At 53.3% G+C, this 20,398-nt stretch overlaps 1 protein-coding gene across 1 annotated transcript; it reads left to right on the forward strand.

Moving 5' to 3' along the window:
* The first annotated feature begins 779 nt into the window (after positions 1-779).
* On the forward strand, positions 780-9,747 carry Irx4 (iroquois homeobox 4). The gene is made up of 6 exons (XM_036207383.1): positions 780-1,157; positions 5,181-5,312; positions 5,767-6,018; positions 6,729-6,841; positions 7,619-7,947; positions 8,349-9,747. The coding sequence occupies exons 2-6, from the start codon at positions 5,268-5,270 to the stop codon at positions 9,152-9,154; spliced, it is 1,545 nt and encodes a 514-aa protein (XP_036063276.1). The 5' UTR covers positions 780-1,157; positions 5,181-5,267; the 3' UTR covers positions 9,155-9,747.
* The last annotated feature ends 10,651 nt before the right edge of the window (positions 9,748-20,398 follow it).

The following is a 20,398-nucleotide window of genomic DNA, read 5'->3' on the forward strand; positions in this document are numbered from 1 at the left end:
ACTTGGGCTCCAGCCTCAGGCTGAAGAAACCAAAGGACATCTGTCTTCTTGTTGGTCCCCGGTGTAGAAGCCCAGCTAACTGGCTCTGGACAGTCCTGAGCAAGCTCCCTCCCAAAGAGGTCACAGATCTACGGAGCCCCTAAGCAGTATCTGCAAACTGAACTATTCATTCCTCTTGCTCAAGTCTGTGAGGAAGGCCTGCTGCCCAAACAGTCAAGAGTCAGGTTGGTTGGGACTACTGTGGACACCAAGGAGGGGACCAGAACCGGGGCTTTACTGTAGATGGTGTGTTGAGGAAGAGACAGGAAAAGAAGGGGTGTGTTTGAGAGCCTGTTCCACTCCCAAGGATAGCATTATGCAGGGCAGGGTAAATATGGTCTGGGGAGGGGAATCTCTGTCCTAAAAGGAGAGGCGCTATCTCCCAGCCAGACAGTGGGAGTGCAGAATTTTAGAGACAGGCCCATGAGCCGCGGGATCCACACAGCAAGCCAAGCACTTGGCCAAATCAGGGCCCAGTGTCGCCTGCTGTCCTGGTAGGGTTGGGGTGTCCTCTCAGGGCCCAGGAGCCCTCGCCCAACCATCCTGAGGAGGCCAAGCCTGAACCGTCACCCTCAGGAACCCCTCATCCCAGCCCCTACACCCGCGCACCCTGTGCGCGGCCAGGGCGGAGGGGAAAGTTGGCAAGCGCTGGGCGCCCGCGGGGGGAAAGCGTTAATGGGCGGCCGGGTGGGAGCAGCTCGCTCGCTCGCCCACGTCACGCCGGTGCGGGCTCGGCTGACGACCGCGGCGCCTGGGGACGCCGGCGCGCTTCGCTCTCCAGGTGCTCCGCCTGGAAATGTCTCCATTAGTTGTCGCTTGCTCCCCGCCGGAGCGCGCGCGCCCAGCGGCCGCGCAGAGCCCTAGCGGGCGGCCAGGAGTGGCCCGGCACCACCTCAGGTAGGCAAGGTCCCCGCACCCGCCCCCGCCCCAGGGTTCCCAGACCCCTCCCCCCATTTCGAGGAGGCGGAGGAGGCAGAGGCTCCGCGCGGCCGCCGTGGGGCGCGGGCGGCGGCGGTGGCGGTGGCGGCTGCGGCGACTCCCCGGTGCGTCCCGGGCTGCGCGCTGCTCCCGGAGGCCCTGGCGTCGGAGCTGCACTGGCCGGCTCTTTCCCAGCTCAGGTAAGGAACCGGCTCTGCTGCGCAAACTTTGCTAGGATCGCTCTTGCGCCGGAGGGGACAAAGTTTGCTTCTAGCGGATAGGGTCTTCGGAGGCCGCTGCATTTGCTCCAAGTTTTGGGAAGCGGGACAGGAAGGATCCGGTATCCGGGTGCGGAATGCAGGGGTCCCCGCGGACCTTGGTGGCTTCGGTGGGATTGGACAGCTTGTACTCTTGGACGCCCTGAGTGCGCTCTTTCCTTCCTGGGGCAGTGCGGAATAGACTGTCCGTCGGGGTGCAGTAGGAAAGAAGGCCAGAAAGGAGGGTATTGGAGGAGCAAAGGGGAATTTCAACACATGTCCCAGCAGCTCATTCCACTGGCTAGATAAGGGGAACAGAGGTTGAGTGTGAAAGAATGAACTGAGGCAGAGAGGCGGGTGCCCGCACCACCTAGTATCTCTGGCACCTGAGGTGTCTCTCTGAGCCTACACCAGCTGCGTGTCCAACATGAACCCAGGTATCCCAAACTCCGGTCTAGCCTCAGACAAAAAAAGGTCCTTTCCTGATGCCTGGCTTCTGTCTTGGCCTTGGGTTGTAGTCAACTTCTCTGTGGGCTGGAATGAGCTCCCATAGAGCTCATGGTGTGGCTAAAAAGTGGTCCAAGAATTACTCTGGAGAGCCAGGATTTGGCTGGTGGCAGGAATAGCTAGGCCAGGCCTAACTCCCCAGAAGCTCTCACCAGTTTTACGGCCATTATCAACCTCAGAAAATACCGGTGGTCCCTGGGCTCCTAATTCTTGGGGTTAACTGCTCCCTGCTCCACTGCTGCTTTGTGAGCTGATCAGGCCTTCAGTCTCTAACCCTTTGAAGCCCTTTTAAAGGTGATCAGCTCCCCAGCCTGCAGAGAGCTAAGAGACTGGCCATCCTGCTGAATGGTGTACTTATATCCAGGGGCCTATGAGTTTTGGGGCACAGCATGGACCATCTATGCAAGCTCTATTTAGCTGATGGTGCCTGAGATTCTGGGACTCCTCTCTACTCTTGGGGAGCCGTGTGCCTTTGCTGGAGGCTTCGTCTTCAAGAAAGACACTCTTATATCAGAAGCAAGGATGGCCTAGGGAATATCTCATTTGGGCAGGAGAGCTTCCGCCAGGTAGCAGATCTTCAGCAGAGTATCTGGTGTGGGTGCTGGCCAGAGACAGAACTGGCCACTAGTGTCCTGACTGGCCCTTGCATGGAGCAGGCAGAGTGTGGAGCATGAGTCTGCATCTTCAGGGAGAGTGGAGTCCAATGTGCCTGATTTCTAGACCCAGGGAAAGGGGAGCTAGAGAGAACAACAGCGCCTGGGGCCTAGAAGCTCTGACTGGAAGGCAAACCAGAATGTTGCACTGAGGACCCAAAGAAAGCCATTGAAACTCCTTCCCCAGAGACCAGAGACCCTGGAGGACTTCGGCTTAGTATAGAGTCCACTCAGGAGAAAAATGGAAGTCCTCGGGACAGCATTCTAACCCCAGCCCTACCAGGTGTCTGGGAAAGGAAACAAGGAGTGCCCATTCTGGGCACACTGCTGGCTGCTAGCTGAAGTCCCCAGAGTGCCACACAGAGGCAGCAGCCTGGTCTTCATTCTCCTTTGCAACCGGCCTATGCTTAGTCCCCAAGGCCTGGGATTCAGGAACGAGGTGACAAAAAAAAAAGCCAGTCACTGAGGAACACTAGTCCATGCTGGATTCCTGTCCCCAGCCTCCTGTCCCGGAGCCTGTACCATCCTGTACAGAGCCCCCCCCCCCACCCCCGCCAGCACCTTATTATCGAAAGAAAGAGTTGTTTGTAAACAATAAATAGTGAAAGTAGGCGGATGTTCCGCAACAGCCTCTGTAACGCCTGAAAACTGAAAGAGGCGAGGGGAAGGGAGATGGGGGAGGGGAAGAAGCAGGAAGAAAGAGAGGCTGAGATTCATTTCTACTCGAGAAGCCCCGGTGGCTAGTTTCTTATTATTTACAGGAAGGTGGTATTAGCAATTCAGGTGAGAAAGAAATAAACACAGCTTGCCACGAAATCAATACAGAATTCAAAAACAATTATTAATGTCATTCGACTCGTGTTCTTTATATATATCTCTCCCGGCTACCAACGCTAAACTGTCTGAATAATTTGCATGGGGCGACTATTCATTATTTCCGATGGTTTCTCCCTTTGCAAGCAGTTCGGACGTGGCCGGCTGCGGTCCAGCGCGATCGGAGAACTCGTATTTTCATCTGTAAATTAAAGCAATTACGCAGCAGATATTATATGATGTGTACTGCGGTCTCCAGATAGTCATCCATCACCTTCAACCAAGCTGTCAGGGCCGGCAGATTTCGTTTCTGGGAGGCAGCCTTGCAGCTGGGGAGAGGGCGCGAACGTCATCATTAATTAGAGGGTGGCCCTGGGGCGATTCACAGGTCTGAACCCAAGAATCTTTCCGAGCAAGTCTGCACAGCTCCGTGATGAGCCGCTCTGCTGCCGGCGGAGCGCGAGAGGCTGGCCTAGTGGGCCAAAAGTAGGGGCGAGCCTGGCCCCGGGAAGATCAGCATGAAAGGAGGCCTGAGAATCCCAGGTGGCCTGATACCCCAAGCTCCCTGTCTCCGCTTTGAACTCCAGGGGAATAATGCAGCGCCCAGATTAGTTCCGGAAGTCTTGAGAGGACACTGGGTCTCTCTCGGACAGTTCCTTACACTCCAGAGTTAGGCGCCCAACGCCCCCTTCCCTTTACACAGCCCGGCTGCTCGCTAGGATCAGCGAGCCTACGGGAAGAGCTCGAGGGCCAAGTTGGGAAACGTGCTCTTTCCAGCAAGCAGCGGCGTCTGGCAGTCGCTGTCTTAGCCTTGGGATGCGGAAGGAGGCCACGGAGGGAGACCAGAAGAGGGAGGGAGAGGAAATGAAGCGAAGCCAGGCTGAGCAGTAAGCTGACCTGGAATGGAGAAAGGGGAGGGGCCGTCTCCAGAGACAGCCAGCTGCCCAGAATGGCACAGTCAACCTCTGCTAGACCCCTGAAGCTCCGCAATACCTGGCCCCACTGATCCTGGAAGCGTGGGCCTCTGGGGAGGCCCGGAGACACGCACACACACCTGAGTTCAGGTCAGCCATCAGAATACGGGCTCTCCTGTGGCGGCAGTTGGTTCTAAAACTCTGTTTGGTGCAGAGTTGGAAATGGAACTGGTGAGAGGTGTTGCTGAGATTCTCCTAAATCTATGTGGTGAAGAAGTGTGTGGAACGACCAGGCACGCTGGGTTCGTCCTAGCACGAGGGGCCTGCGGGGGTCTGCAGGGCCTGCGTCCTGTCCTTTCACCCCGAGCGCTGTGCTGCGTGGGCAACGGACGGCTGCAGCCTGCGCCCGGGCTAATTTAACTGTTGATTACATCTTCACTGAAGACTCACTCGTGTGTCCCTTCATAGGTCTCATTTGTAATTGAGACTAATGATTACAGTGGGATGTGAAGGAGCAGCTGCTCGTTAATTAATTTCTAATTAAAAGTGCCTTCCGTCCTCCGTGACTAAGGAGAAACACCGTTCGTCGGGGGCGATATTGACTCCTTGGATGGAGTTCATTTGTTAAAGCTCGATGGCCCTCCGCCCTGCTGGCGCAGACATGGACTGTCCCGCCCCGCCCGGCCAGCAGCCGCTCGACCCTCAGCTCTGCGGCCAGGCCAGGCTGAGGCGTCGGCTGACGTCAGCGCTTCTGCGGCTTAAAGCCGCGCACAACTGCCTTGACAGTCCGCGAAACTCAGTTTCATGTTTTGTCTTCCTTCCTTCCTTCCTTCCTTCCTTCCTTCCTTCCTTCCTTCCTTCCTTCCTTCCTTCCTTCCTTCCTTCCTTCCTTCCTTTCGTTTTGCAAAATATGTATTTCTGTCCTCGAGGCGACGCCAGTCGGTCCCAGGGGCCTCTGGAGGGTTCAGACTTCGAAGCAAAAAGGATCGCTGAGACCAAGGCCACTCACTTTCTTACCTGGTTAGGAAAGTTTGTGCAGCATGTGGGTGAACTGACCACCTCTCACTTCGCCTTCCCAGAGCCTAGGAGCCTGAAGCCCCGAAGCAGTGACCACACCGTGCACAGGACCCCAACGGCCCCTCCAATCTTCCTAGGCCGTGCCCGCCATGTCCTACCCGCAGTTTGGATACCCTTATTCCTCTGCTCCCCAGGTAAAGGGACTCCTGCAAGGGTCTGGCAGCTGGAGTGGGAGAGGGACGAGCCACCACCACTGGCTTGTCATTTTCCAGATAGCAGGGTCCTTGCCTGGTGGCCCCTTGTACTAGCCAAACACAGTTGGGGGGGTGCTTAGGGGTGCTAGTAAAATCCTGCGGGTGGGCCTGAATTCCCTCTTGTTTAACCCATCAGACTGTGGGGGACCCTGGGAAGCACTTGGGCCAGACGCACTTGGTGAGAAGGCACATAGGGCCTTGGAACCCGGAGGAGGATTTGAACAGCCGGCTGGGCCCCACGTGGCCAGAGAAGGCAATGCCCAAGTTGGCTGTTGAGGGAAGGCCTCAAGTCTGGGGTAGAGGGGGCCCCTAGGGACCCGTGAGGTCCTTGAGGGTCCAGCGCCTTAGCCTCTGTCGGGGTGCCAATGCTTCTTTGTGGTCCCTCTGCTCTCAGTTCCTGATGACCACCAACTCCCTGAGCACGTGCTGCGAGTCGGGCAGCCGCACACTGGCTGACTCCGGGCCTGCGGCCTCGGCCCAGGCGCCCGTCTACTGCCCTGTCTACGAGAGCCGGCTGCTGGCCACCGCGCGTCACGAACTCAATTCAGCCGCTGCGCTCGGCGTCTACGGGAGCCCCTACGGCAGTTCGCAGGGCTATGGAAACTACGTGACTTACGGCTCCGAGGCGTCTGCTTTCTACTCGCTGGTAAGGGGTCAAATCCCCTCCCACCGCCCTGCGCCCCGCCCCGAACTCTCGGTTTGCCAAGTCTACTTCCGCCCCGGGCGGGCGGTAGTGCTCTGGATCCCCTACAGGTTGGGGTGAGGAGATGAAAAGAAGGACTTCAACTGTTCGGACTCAGGGTGACCCGCCCGTGAGGCCCGGTGCCTAAGATGTTGTGGCTCTTTAGTTTGCCATGGAATTCTGATCAGGTTCCTGGCTCCCCAGAGGGGTTCCTCACAGCTTCAGACAACCTCTCCCTTCTCACCCATAGAACACTCTTCTCCCTCCCTCTGCTCTTTGCCCTCCACACCCTAGCTCCTCCTCGCCCCCCCCCTTCCCTTCCTCCGCTCAAGGCCTCTTCTCCCTGTTCTTTATCCCTAGGTTTGGTGGCCTCTCTGATGTCCTTACAAGTCCGCCCTCTTTCTCCCCTTCCAGGCTTCTTCGAGATCTCTCTCCTCCTCTCCCTTTCTCACCTCATCTTCACCCCCTGGTCTATCCCTGTTTCCCTACCTAAAGCCAGCCCCCCACTCTTGGAACTGAGTATTGAGTGAGACCAATAGGAGATGGGTTGGAGTCTGTGGGCCTTGGGGAAGTTTGGGGAGAGTCGGGGATCTGAGCTAAGCTAGGAAGAATTAAAGGAGGATTTCTAGCTGAGTCTCCAGAAGCTGTGGCCTCAGACGCCTTGGTTTTTACAGAACAGTTTCGAGTCCAAGGATGGCACAGGATCTTCACACGCTGGCCTAGCACCCACCGCAGCTGCAGCCTACTACCCTTACGAGCCAGCTCTGGGCCAGTACCCGTATGACAGGTGAGGAATCAGACCTCCCTCCTCCCCCACTGCCAGTACAGTATCAGCTACTCCACCCTTAACCACTACCACCACCAGGCACCCTCCTGGGAGGTGGGGAGGACCAGAAGAGGGGGTGATTCCCTGAAGCAGGTCTATCGTACCCTACCACACTCATCGTACTGTTGGGAATGTGGAAATTCTGCCACTGCTGTGAGTTTTCAAGCAAATTGATTCTAGAAAGCTCAGTCCACTAGGCTGCTTTCTTGAAGGGCCAGAGGCACCTCTATGCCTCAAGAAGCTCAACCCAGATAGGTGTCTGAGCTCGGGCCATAAGCTAAGCCCTACAGTGGGAATCAAAAGACAAAGGCCCTTGGCCCTTGGTGCCCATGCTGGGAACAGCCCATCATTTATTCCATCTTCCTATGGGACCATTACCAGTTCAACCAAAAGCCCTGAACCTGGTTCCCCGGTGCTCCTCCTCTGTCTCTGGGCACAGGTTCCCAGGTGCTGGTAAACAGATCCGTGATACCTTTTTATGGTTTGCGGATCAAGATGGTAAGAGGGAAGCCCCACAGAGGAAATCAAAGAAATGTGTCTACAGAGTGACAGAAGCCATGACCTACTCCCTGTCATTTTAATGACATTATCTTCGCCCCTGGCCCACAAAAGGCAAGGCATTGCCCATAAGTGCAACCCAACCCAGGGAGGCACAACCTGTCCCTATGCCCCGCACCTGCTCGCTCCGCGTGATCTCCCGGGCCCGGACTGGCACCCCATTGCAGAGCCTGTCTCCAGGTATGGAACCGTGGACAGCGGCACACGGCGCAAGAATGCAACCCGAGAGACCACCAGCACGCTGAAGGCCTGGCTGCAGGAGCACAGGAAGAACCCGTATCCTACCAAGGGAGAGAAGATCATGTTGGCCATCATCACCAAGATGACCCTCACACAAGTCTCCACCTGGTTCGCTAACGCGCGCCGGCGCCTCAAAAAGGAAAACAAGATGACCTGGCCACCTCGAAATAAGTGTGCAGACGAGAAGCGGCCCTATGGAGAGGGTGAGGAGGGGGAGGCTGTCGAGGAGGAGTCACGGGAGGAGCCTCTCAAGAGTGCCAAGAGTGAAGGTGGGTTGGAGATTCTATAATGGTTTTTTTTTTGGGGGGGGGGGTCTCTGGAAGCTGTCGGGTGGCAAATAGAAAGCCTTGGGGCCTGGGCAGCAAATGAATGAACTGGTAAACAGTCAGACCTGGTTCCTGGGGAGTGGAAACTGAGGTGGTACCATGTGAGCATGCTTAAAGTCAAGTCAAAAAGCATTTCATACTCCACTGAATCCAAATCTGCCCAGCTGGTGTTACTAGTTCAAGACTTGGGCCCTAGTGATGGGAGAGGAAAACAGAGAAAGGGCTGGGCTATTAACTAGTTAGGGGTAAGGTCCCATTAACTCTGGTCTTAGGATACAAGGAAGCTAGTTATACCATCTTGTCTCCCTCCACTGGCCACGTGTTGTCGTGTTGTCGCCTGACAGGTCCCGTTGGCAAAGATGACAAGGAGCTAGAACTCAGTGACCTGGAAGATTTCGACCCTCTGGATGCAGAGACCTCAGAGTGCGATCTGAAGACGCCCTTCCAGCCCCTAGACAGTGGACCAGAGAGGATTCCTGCCTCATCCGATGGCCCTGGCCCTGGCCCTGGCAAGGAGGCCTCCGCCACACTCCGGATGCCTCTGGGCACCACTGGTGGAGCTGCCATAGATGAGGACCTGGAGAGGGGCCGGAGCTGCCTCCGGAGCACAGTGGTTGCGCCAGACTCTGGCTCCGAGGGCGGCCCCCAAGCCAAACTGAGCTTTGCAGCGGCAGGGGCGCCGCCGAGCCTTGAGACAAAGCCGCGCATCTGGTCCTTGGCGCACACAGCCACTGCTGCTGCAGCTACAGCTCTGAGTCAGACTGAGTTTCCCTCCTGCATGCTGAAACGCCAAGGTCCCACGAGTGCATCCTCGGCGCCGCCGTCGTCCTCACCTGCAGTCTCAGCCCCTTCAGGAGTCCTGGAAAGGCACCAGGACTCCCCAGTAACTAGTCTCAGAAACTGGGTGGACGGGGTGTTTCACGACCCCATCCTTAGGCACAGCACTTTGAACCAGGCCTGGGCCACCGCTAAGGGCGCACTTCTGGATCCCGGTCCTCTAGGACGCTCTCTGGGGGCGGGCACCAACGTACTGGCTACGCCCCTGGCTTGCTCCTTCCCGCCCGCGGTGTCCCCTGACGCTCCATCTGCGGGGGCTGCCCGGGAGCTGCTGCCTACGCCCAAGGCCGGGGGCAAACCCTTCTGCACTTAACACCCACCTGCACAGTGGAGAAGGGAACTGGCGCTCAGGCTGCAGGCGCTGACTCTGGACTGTTTTTAATGGGTTTCCAAAGGAAGGCGGGCATTTCCAAGCCAAGGATGCCAACCCATCTGAGGCAGAGGATTTGAACTCAGGCTCCAGAGCTATGGAAGAACCCTCTCGCATTCTATCACCAGGATTCACCTGATCTTGCGTCCACCTGAGCCATCCCTGAACTCCAGGAAGACAAGAGAGTATTCTCAAAGCAGAGGGGAGCCCCCCTGAAGAATAAAGTTTACATCCAAAGTTTACATAGAGAAGGCATTTGGGTCCTGAGGCTTGTTCTGTGTTGCTGTCTCCTTCTGGGTTTGAGGCATGCCGGTGTTCGTTAGGAAGACTCCTCAGCCAGCTTCTCTTCGGACTTCATCCTCAGCACATAAAGCTCACCAACAACACTTCCACCGTGTTTACACTGTTGCACACTGTTGAGTCAACAAAATTATGTTTTCTAAGATGTATATTCACACCAGTAATTGCCTGTTTCAGAGAGAGGCTAATACAACAAAACTAATAAATTCCCGTGATGGTGTTTGCATTGAAGAAGGAACACATTTCACAGCTGGGGTCTACAGGTGTGGCTGGAAGGGTGATTCTCACCACCCCCTGGGGGGGAGGGGAGGAAGAATGGGTGGGCTGACCCAAACTCCACCCCAATAAAGTAGTTGCCAATCCAAGTCTAAGCAAACCGTGTTTGCGATGTTAAAGGCACAGGAGGGGCACTCTTCTGAACTCATAACTGAGTGTGAGACCCCCAAACTTTAAACTTTTCCCACTGACAGACACCAGAATTTTGAGCAAATAAGGGTTTCTTTGACTGGATTAAAGTAATATTTAGGCTTTCTAAATTCGCTGGAGTTTTGCTTGGGGAAGGGACAGTGCCCCAAGGACATCATTCTCTGAGCCAAGGGGTTCTCAAAAGCTGCTGTGTTACCTGACCCCATCATCTCCATCCAGAGATGCAGCCTGAGCCCTGCTTGCTTTAAATTTAGCTTCTATGTCACTCAAGTTCTCATGACTCCAGAGGGGAAACCTTAGTAGCAGAAATGGGGAGCAGAGCTAAAGAGACATGGGCTGAGGACACAGGGCTTGGGCTGAGGGCAGACCTGACTCTTCATACCCTTTTCAGGACAGTCACTAGTGGCAGCTACTTTGGACTCAGGTCCTCTGTGGCTTTTCTTACCAGGTTCCCTGCATCTCCAGGAGGCATCTGCCCAACATCCATCCCTGGCTCTCTGCTAACATGCAAACCTCTGTTCAGGCCTTTATGGACTTCATGAAAGTCCCCAATGTTCCTTGGGGGATGGGAGTGGCAAGCAGAGGAGTTATAAGGTGGGGAACCCAGGGCAAGCTGCTATGGGATGAAGGGGCCCAGGGACTAGAATAAATTCTAATAACACAGACTCCAGCTGTGTATGCTACACACACTACTTTTCATCTCATAGAATGGCCTTTGAGAGACACCAGACCTTTAATAGGTGCCAGGTCTTTCTTCTGCAATCCTAGGAATGATAAAAGATGGGAGCCTAGTGGCACTAATGAGCCTGTGGGGCCAGCTTTGGGAACAGTTTACAGACCCCAAGGAAAGAAACTTACCCTTGCTGGAACCTGACCCCTAGAACTGACAGGGTCCCCTGAATTATGGTCCTCACCCTGGATCTCGGTTGCCAGCCCTGGGCCCTTGCACACTGAGTGGCCAACTGCCCCACGAGCCGGAGGCCTGCCCTGGCCAGCACTCTGTAATTGGATTGTCCCAGCCTGCGCTGTCACCGCATTGACTTTCGCTCTCCTGGATGATATTATCGGGACACGGAAGCTTGCCGCTGATGTGCCTGTCAAAAGGCTGCGGCGGGAGCCCCCGGCCTAGCAAGCGAGCATCAGCCAAGATAATTTGAAGTGAAATTTTCATTTTGACAGTAAACCCCTCAATTTCTAAAGGCTCCGCGCTTTGAGAGAGCGCTGGCAGGGGAGGCTTTGCAGAAAGCCCACGTCTTAGACTGAAAAGGGCAAAAGAACTCGAATTAGTTGTAATAGATAAAAGGGCAAAAATAAAGAGTCAAGGGTACTTGACAGTAATAGCGAAAGTGGAGTCTCAGGGGAGACACGTTGCTGCCCAAGCTGGGGCGCGAGGAATTTTAATGCGGCCGCCAAGCGCGCCCCCACACAACCTTAGACAAAGCCAAGCATTTTCAGAAAAAAAAAAAAAAAATTAGGCTTCACAGATTCAGGCTAGGAGTAGGTAAGATAAAGACAGAGGAGTCAGAAATTCAAGCGTAAAACTAAGCCTGTGTCCCGGCGGCGGCGGACAGATTTGCCTTGGGCTCACATACCCTAGGCTCTCTCTGATCAGTGCTCAGGTCCACACGCGGGCCTTGGCCCCCCAGATTCCTTCTCTGGGGGAAGTACTCCTCTAGGGGAATATTCGGAGGGAAGGAGGTTTCTGCACTCGCCCAAGCTTGTTGAGCTTGGAACCTCCGGGCATGGTCTCTGGCGCCTGCACCAGCTCTGGGAGTCCGAATAACAAGTTTCTAGAGCCCCAGACCTTGGTGACCCTAGCGACTAAAGGAGCTTATTTGAATAAACTGTATTTCACTGTGAATAAAGATATGGGGAGGGGGGCGGGACTCAGCCACATTCCAGGATGCGGCACGCAATAAGGGACACCCAAAGACACCTTTGACTTAAGGGAACAGTCTGAAGGATGTGGTATTAGGCTCACCGAATATGGGGGCGCCGGACAGGAGCCAGCATGACGCCCAAGAGGAAGCGAGGCTCCTGAGCAGGATGAGGGCGCTGGGGAGGAGAAAGGTCTAGGTCTCCCAGCAGGGCGCGACGGGGGAGGGTTTGTAGCCAGGACTTCCCCTGCGGGAGGCTGTCAGCTCGCCCTGGGCGCCCGCTCGAGGCGGCAGCGCGGGGACGCGCTCAGTCGCTCAGGCGTGGCGATCGCAAACACAGTGAGAGGAGAGGCTAAATTAACGGCGCTCTTTACATAGAGCCAAATAAAACTGTAATCAGCGGCGCGTTACTTTTCATTAAGCGAGTCTGACAGCAGCATATTCAGACTCGACAAGGGAACAGGCGCGGGAAATATACGGCTCCCGGCCGGCCCAGTCTAAGATAATTCCTTAAGCTCCATTAACAACACGTAGCCGCAGGAAACTGGCTCCGGAAACCGTCTCCAAATCTAAAAGCTTTATCGACCCCTCAAACGCGGCGGACGGCTCCATTTTTTTTTTCTTTTTCTCTCCCTTTCCAAAAAAAAAAAAAGTAAGGGAGAGACATACTGCAAGGTAATAGAGTTTGACACGACACCTTCTTAACTAGAGAGAAGCAGAGAAACCGGCCCTTAAATGATATTTAAAAGGCAACCAATTAAGATTTAAAGTGGTCGTCTCCTGAGATTATGCATGCGATTTATGCCACCTACTTCTCCCACGGGCATGCCCGCCTGAGAGCAGTGCTGTGGCAGAGCAGACAGCAACGTATTCTTCCTGCCCCCTCCGCACTTCTCCCCAGGAGAGAGCCTCTGAGCAAGGCTCCTGGGTCCACCAGGAGACAGGGAAACTGTCTCCTAAGGATAGGTCACAAACAGCTAATGAAGAGAGGCTAAATTGCCTCTGCCTTTCTCACAGACATCTAGCTGCCAGATGCAACGGGGTGTCCTCAGCAGCCCAGGGTGGTCTCTCCCCGACAGGCCTCCAGTGTGGGAACAGAGAGGGTGAACAACATCAGAGAGAGGCTGCAAGTTGTCCCCAAACCTCAGCCTTCCACCTGAAGCAGCTGAAAGAGGGGTGTCCCACTCATTCTCCCCTTCCCAGAACTAAGTGGCTGACTTCTCTTCTCTATCCTAAGTTCTAGTAGGTTTAGTGGCTTCTTTGCATCCCTAGAAGCTACAAGCCCTTCCTCTGAAGCCAGATGCCTCTCTCCATGCCATGCTGACCTGGCCATTGCTCCCACTGGACAGAACTTGGGTCACCACACGAGAAGTCAGCAAGGATCAAGGACTGAGAAGAGGTGCTGTGACCTTTTCAATGGCCCTAGTTCAAAGCCCAGCTGGAAGGGACACTGAACAATGAACCAGGAGGGAGTGTTGAGCAGAGGAGGAGTGTGTGAGCAGAGGAGGAGTGTGTGAGCAGAGGAGCTGTGGAGAAAGTGGAGGAGGAAGGATGGAAGAGCTGGGACTAGGAGAGCAGAGGTCAATGGGGTGAATGGAAGCAGAAGGGAGGGGGTCCAGTGGGAGTGAGATTCCTCCCAGGTGTCTCTCATCAACTTTAGAAGAGGTACATTGTGAACAATATGCTTTTTCTCTTAGCAAAAGGATCTCTAGTCTCAGGGTGCCGGCCAAGAATCAGACTCTGGGGTGCAAGTCAAGAGTCCTGGTGCTCTTGCTGTCCCTAGCTGGCCACTGGGGAGGACGGCCCTCTTCATCATCCCCTGAGCTGTTGTCAGGCATTGTCCAAACCTGTCTTATGCAATCAGAATCCCCTCTCACCAGGGACCTGAGGAGTGACTCCAGCACCCTGGTGACATGTCTCCTCAGATGATCAAAAAGCAAGCATGGATCAGAACATCTGCCCCTCTACATCTTACTAACCTGAAAGAAACTCTCCCAGAAGAGGAAGATCCTAGAAGGGAGGACTGAGATAGGACACCCCCCCAAGGTACCTGTACCATGGCCTTAGTAGAGTGGGGGTGTCCCTGTGGCTCCACCCATTGTCCTGGAATAGAGTCAGATGAAGAGAGAACCCCTGTTACCAGGTGTTGTCGATCCCACAGAGAGACGTCAGCAGGCACTCTGGTTCTAACTAAGCTGGTTTATCTTTGCTTTTCAAAGGATTGCATTATTTTAAAACATCTCTTCCTCATGTACGTGACCACATCAAAACTGCAGACATAAAGCAGAGGGGGGCATGTGTGCAATACTGTAAGGCACCCCATTTTCCAATAGATGATATTCTCCCTTCGTGAACATGGTCCTGGTTTATTGATGTTCATGCTAGGTACTGAATGATGCTAAGCCACCCCTTGTCCAGGACCCACATATCCATGCAGGATTCCAGAAGATTCCCTATTATACCTCTACAGTGAACACACCAGGGCTTCCATTTCTGCGGCTGCCCTGCCTTGCTCACTCTCAGAAGAGATGACTCTGCTGTGGTGGGCAGGAACACACCTGCAGGTGGCCCAAACCTCGGATTTCGGTGGGTAGCTAGGATTTTTGAGAGACAAAGCTAAAGACAGAAAATATCCACAGAGAAGGCTGGCCCAGGTCAGAGGTCAGACCACTGCAAAAGACAGTTCTCACTTAACTGAAGCACAGGCCCAGAGGTGTGGGAGCAAACGACTTATCTGTGAACAAAAGTGTGGAGAATCATTGTCAAGTAACAAGGGGCAGAAGCCCAAAGCTTAGCAGGACTCTGGGATAAGCTAGGCTAGAGGAAGCTTACGTCCACAGGCTGCTGTGCATGTGGCAGGTGACTGGGGGCAGGGAGGGAGGCACTGGAGCTGTTGCTTGGGTTCATTTGGCACAGGATGCCCAGAGGTTAAAGGAAAGGATACCACGGGCTACCTAAATGAAAGCATCCAGAGCTAGCAAAGGGACTTCAGGGAGAGGCATTTTCATGCATGATTTAACACCTCAGTCACCTAACCAGATGTGGCAGGAGAAATCGGAGCTAAGCTTTTGTGTCAGGAAACCTACTAGCTAAGTTAATAAATTGGCAGCTGGTGGGATAACAGAAAACGAAGAGCCACAGAGGGACACATCCCCATGTGGTGCTGTAGGGTGGATCTCCCTAGTCTGGGTTCTGAAGAGTGAGCCTGCCTTCCAGAGCACAGGTCGGGGTGTGGTTGGATGATAAGCACCTGTGCCTGGAGCAGCCCTCGCCTCTCCATGGGCATCTGCCCAGTGGTTCCAGGTGGATTCTTAGGATTGCCCTGGCTGCCGGAACTCACTGCATCTGAAAGAGCTCTGAGGCTGCTCAGGGTCTTGGGGTATAACAACTGCCTCTCATCCCACCTCCCACAGCATAGGCAAGCCACCTAGGAGAAGAAAGCAGCTCAGCCTCTAGGCTACCACCAGCCTCAGTTAGGCTTAGGGGAAGCTCCTGGAAGGCAGCCTTCTTACACATATGCACACACATACTTCTCCATGTGCGCTCTCACACATGTGTGGGCACACTTTCCTTCTTATCACTTTCTTTGTCTCCTTCCCTCACACACTCCAGTATATGCACATATGTGCTTGCATATACTAGGTTGTAGATTGTCTGAAATGTCATAGGGCTGTGGTGATCCCACACTGGTCACATTTCAGAGCAGAAGGAAGGGTATGCTGCCATTTCTTCCAGGCCTATATCTTTCTTAGAAGGTGTTTGCCTTGTCCCTAGAAGCTGTTACCCCACTCTCAGGAGGACTGTGGGGCTCACCATCACTGCCATCTCACATAGAATTGCCCATGGAGTACAGAAGGGACCACCACCTCTGCCTGGCCCTTGGCTTTAGCCTCTGAAGGCTAAGCACAACCCCCAAGGTCTTGACAGAACTTGGTCAAACTCCACAAGGTAGACTCTGTCTCCAGCCATGACCCCTGGGGCTGTTCTCTTCTGATGCCAGGTCCTTCCCCACTGAGGCCACAGCAGGCCCATCAGTGGGGTGTACTGCCTATCCCAACACACAAATGGTTCACATTCACAGTCTGACTGCAAATGGGACCTTAATTAATGAACTTAATAATACAGTCTCTTTTCATGGAACATTAGACAAGTTCAAGATAATCAGCCTGAACACAGGCCCCAGCTTTGCAGCAGCACATGCCTGGGGAAGAGTGTCATTTGTGTCAGAGAGGTGGGAAAGCACAGCACACTTTGAGGTGTCCTAGGACTCTTGGTGCACCCTGCACAGGTGCCTGTGCATATTTGGTGTCTGTAAGTCTCTGGTCATCAGTTCAAAGCAGGGATGTTAGGCTCATGAGTTACCTGGCATCTGTGGGTCTTACTCCATCCATTTTGGATCCTAAGTCAGTGTCCCTAGGCCTTGTGAATGTAGCACACGAGAAAAGAGGCTGCTGCACCTAGGGCATGAGAACTTCAGAGTTCAGAGTGCACATCTGGCCTCCTTGTTGACACCTGCATCATGAGACTTGGCTGTGTGTATAGTGAGGCACAGAGGCCATCGTGGGTCCCTACAGAGTGAGATAGCACCTGGAGGCTGTTGCAGGGGTGGATACCAAACACCTGGGGATGGCAGAAAGCAGCATATTCCTGGTAATAATGAGGACCAGAGCCTGTAGCAGTCAGTCTCCAGCACCCCAGGCAGCCCAAGAGTGAGAAAGTGTAAGCCACCTACAATGGCCCCCTTTACAACAGGTAAGGATCACAGGACTTGTGAAGAGAATGTTGCCCCCCCCCAACACACACACACACACACACACACACACACACACACACACACACACACACTCACACAGGTTGTAAGCACTGGACCTGCCTCCTTTCACCTCTATACTTTACTGAGGATGCATAGTATATTGACTTGCAGCATTAGCTGGGTTCCTGGTGGCTGATGAGGCTTGGCTTGTTGCTTTTATCTTGATGTCAGCTATGGCTGGTAAGGGTTATCAGAGCCCTTGAAACTCTGTGCCTGTTTGTGGGGCATCACAGACACCAATGCAGGCTGCAGAGCCCTCAGCTGGATGATCTGGAGCCCTTGATCATATTTGCTACCTCTGTTTGGGAATCCTTGGAAGGAGGCTGCCTGATTCCTGTAATCCCCAAGGACACCTCTACTCAGCAGGGACAAAGCCTCTAACTTTCCCAGATACACTGATCATGGTGGGGCCTTGGTTTCATTCAAATGCTTCTGAAAATCAATGACCGCTCATGCTTCTGGTTTGGAGTACAGAATGAGCTATTACCTTGAATGTTAACTGTTTTCTTTCTTGTACTTTATTCTGAACAGCTCCTGTACATGCATGCAGGCATGCGCGCGCATGCGCGTGCACGCACACGCGCAAACACACACACACACACACACACACACACACACACACACACACACACACACCTGTTTTGAGAAGCACTGAGGTCTTCAGAATGGGCAGCCAAGTAGACATACAAATCTTTTTGTTTTCAAGCAACCTTGCTTGTTGATGAATTGTTCTCAAAGGACAGCCTGTCTTAGCTAGGGTTACTATTGCTGTGATGAAACACCATGACCAAAGCAACTTGAGGAGGAAAGGGTTTATTTGGCTTATACTTTCATATCATTGTTCATCACTGAAGGAAAGCAGGAAAGGAACTCAAACAGGGCAAGAACTTGGAGGCAGGAGCTGATGCAGAAGGCCAGAGGGTGCTGCTTACTGGCTTGCTCATCATGGTTTGCTCAGCCTGCTTTCTTACAGAACCCAGCACCACCTGCCCAGGGATGGCACCACCCACAGGGGACATGTCAATCACTAATTAAGAAAATATCCTACAGGCTTGCCTATAGCCTGATCTTATAGAGGCATTTTCTCAGTTGAGGCTCCCTCTTCTCAGATGACTATAGCCTCTGTCAAGTTGATATAAAACTAGCCAGCACACAGTCCTTGTGTTAAAAATAGGCTTTCGTTTATCAACCTCCCCCAGAGAAGTTTCCAGATAGTAGAGGCATCTGTCGGTTCTCACTGAAGGGTTGTCCTTCACTTGACAGGTGCTGGCCCCCACACCAGTCCTTCCCTTCCAGACCCAAGCCTGCTGTTGGGCAGACCTTGCTGTGGAACAAAACTGGAAAACTATAGGGCTGCATTTCTGGGTGGGAGGTATGGGATACAAAGTAATCAATAGACACTAAAGTAAAGCTGCTTGTCCCTTAAGCAGAAGCTGGGGACATACAAAAAAAGGCGACTAGTGTTCCAGGGGTTCTGTTTGTTGACTTGCTGGTTATAATTGCAACATTGTATTGTATTTCACACGTTTATGACTTCTCACTCTCTCTACCAAAGTAGGAAATGTCATAGATCAGTCTTGGTCCTGAAGCCTAAGGTAAGCCGCACCCAGATGATTCCGGTAAGATTATGTCCCTCTTTCCCCAAGACAGATTTGCAGACGGGCTGCAAATCTAACAATAGGTGTGCAGATACAAGCATGCTTGGCAGCCCCTCCCCTTCCTCTTCCTCCTTCTCCTCCAGGCCAATCCTCCTTGGTTCCTCTCATGGTTGTATAAACACAGACCCTCTACAAAGTCCTAGTATCATAAGGTTAATGACAGAAGCTAGTTTTAGTTACCCAGCCAGCACTAAGTGCCAAATGTTGACCATCAGAGCAGAACCCACCTGAGCCTCCTGAGCTGATTTCAGGTAAGGCCTGGGACAGACATGGCACTGGGTATAGCCACAAAGTAATTGCTCCAAATCAATCACAGCCTGTTTATGCCTGAAAGGATGCTTTTCACATCAGGATAGGGAAGCCATTGTGTGGCGCCTGGCTGCCATGGCTCCAGGCTCTAAATTTCTGTGACCTATCATCCCCAGTCTGCACAGGCCTGGCCACTGACAAGATCCTTATCATCTACCACCACATGGCTGTGATTTCTGGAGACCAGAGTCCAAGCTGAGTCTGTGGCAGGCTATCTCTCAGAGCACCAGATACCTGAGTAGCAGCCCCAGAGTTTGAGGAAGCGGGTGTGGCACTGGGAGGGGGAATGGCAGACCCCTTACAGTGAGAGCCTTGGGGCTCCCAGCCCCTCCTGGCATTTATTACTGCTCTCTCCCTGACACCTGCTTGCCTGGAAGAACTGGTTCCACCATGGCCTCCTAGAAGACAACAGTCTTCAAACCAGGGGACAGGAGCCAACTGGCCCAAGAAGAATCACACAGGAGTTTCACCACACTGCTTTTGTCTCACAGAGTCCAGATGTTTAGTGACTGGTCTTAGGGATATAGAAAATTGGCTCCACAGAGCAGGAAATGACAAGATGCCTGGGATTCAGGATTCTTGGGCTTTTTTTTTTTTTTTTTTTTTTTTTTGTCTTTTTAACATTTTGTGTTCTGGGTCTAAAGAAAACTTAGGTGACTCAGGACAGATGGTAATCCTTATTTGGACATAGGGTCAAGAGTTAATTCAGAAAGTGAGGTCATTAGAGTAGGTTCTTAAAAGAATAGAAAATGTGAGCAAGACATGTACAGAGGGACAATGTTATGAGAACACTAAAAGACAGAATCCTCAAGCCCAGGAGGAGAGGCCTCGGGGAGCTGTCCTGCAGCATTGCTCTCTCAAACTCCAGCCTCCAGTCAGAGGATCCAGCAACTGCAATCTAAGCACCAGGCTGTGGTGCTCTGTGGGCCAGTGAGGGTAGATGAAGATAGGGAGCAAGACAGAGCCCTGGGCTGGGTAAGAATCCTGTAACCCAACCCAGACAGCCCTTGACACATGTCTAAAATCCACAAACCACAAACCAGCACCAGACCTCACTTACCACACAGACACACATACATTAAAACACACACAAAAACACACTTGATACTTAGTCACTGTACCGACACATAAACTCAAATACATTCACAAATACCACATACAAAATTAACACATGAACATGCATACATGTACACACATAAAAGCACAAACACCGTGCATACGTACATACACTTGCTAACCACATGCGCAGGTGACCAGAATTTACCAGAACTCAGCAAGCCCTCCCTGAGAGTGAGATTAGGTACACCCTAAGTCCATCTTCTCTATGCCATGGCACTTTGTGGAAGAGTTTGGGCGATGTGGTATTTCTGTAGTGCAAGGGTAGGTTAATTGCTGTTCTAGGTGGCCCAATTGCCCCAAGTGTCAGGGAAAATGCTTAGCACCTCACATCACCTAGCACAGCACCCGGCATACAGCAAGGGATATGGGAAGTTCTTGGTAAAAATTTAACAACAGACACAGAGATCACAGGAAGTCAGGTTTAGGTGAACCAGAGAGAGTGAAAGTAAACTTTAGAGAAGACTGACTAACTGATGTGGGAAGAGACACAAAAGTTCACTCCAAAGATGCTGGAGGAGCTGCCTCCCTGCCTCCCTGCCTCCCTGCCTCCCTGCCTCCCTGCCTCCCTTCCTCCCTGAATGCATCCTTCCCTCCTTTCCTCCCTGCCTCCCTCTCTCCCTCCCTCCCCCCATCCCTGAATCCCTCCCTCCCTCTCTCCCTCCCCTCCTCCCTCCCTCCATCCCTG

Source organism: Onychomys torridus, chromosome 15 (assembly GCF_903995425.1).
Source record: "Onychomys torridus chromosome 15, mOncTor1.1, whole genome shotgun sequence".
Lineage (NCBI taxonomy): Eukaryota > Metazoa > Chordata > Mammalia > Rodentia > Cricetidae > Onychomys > Onychomys torridus.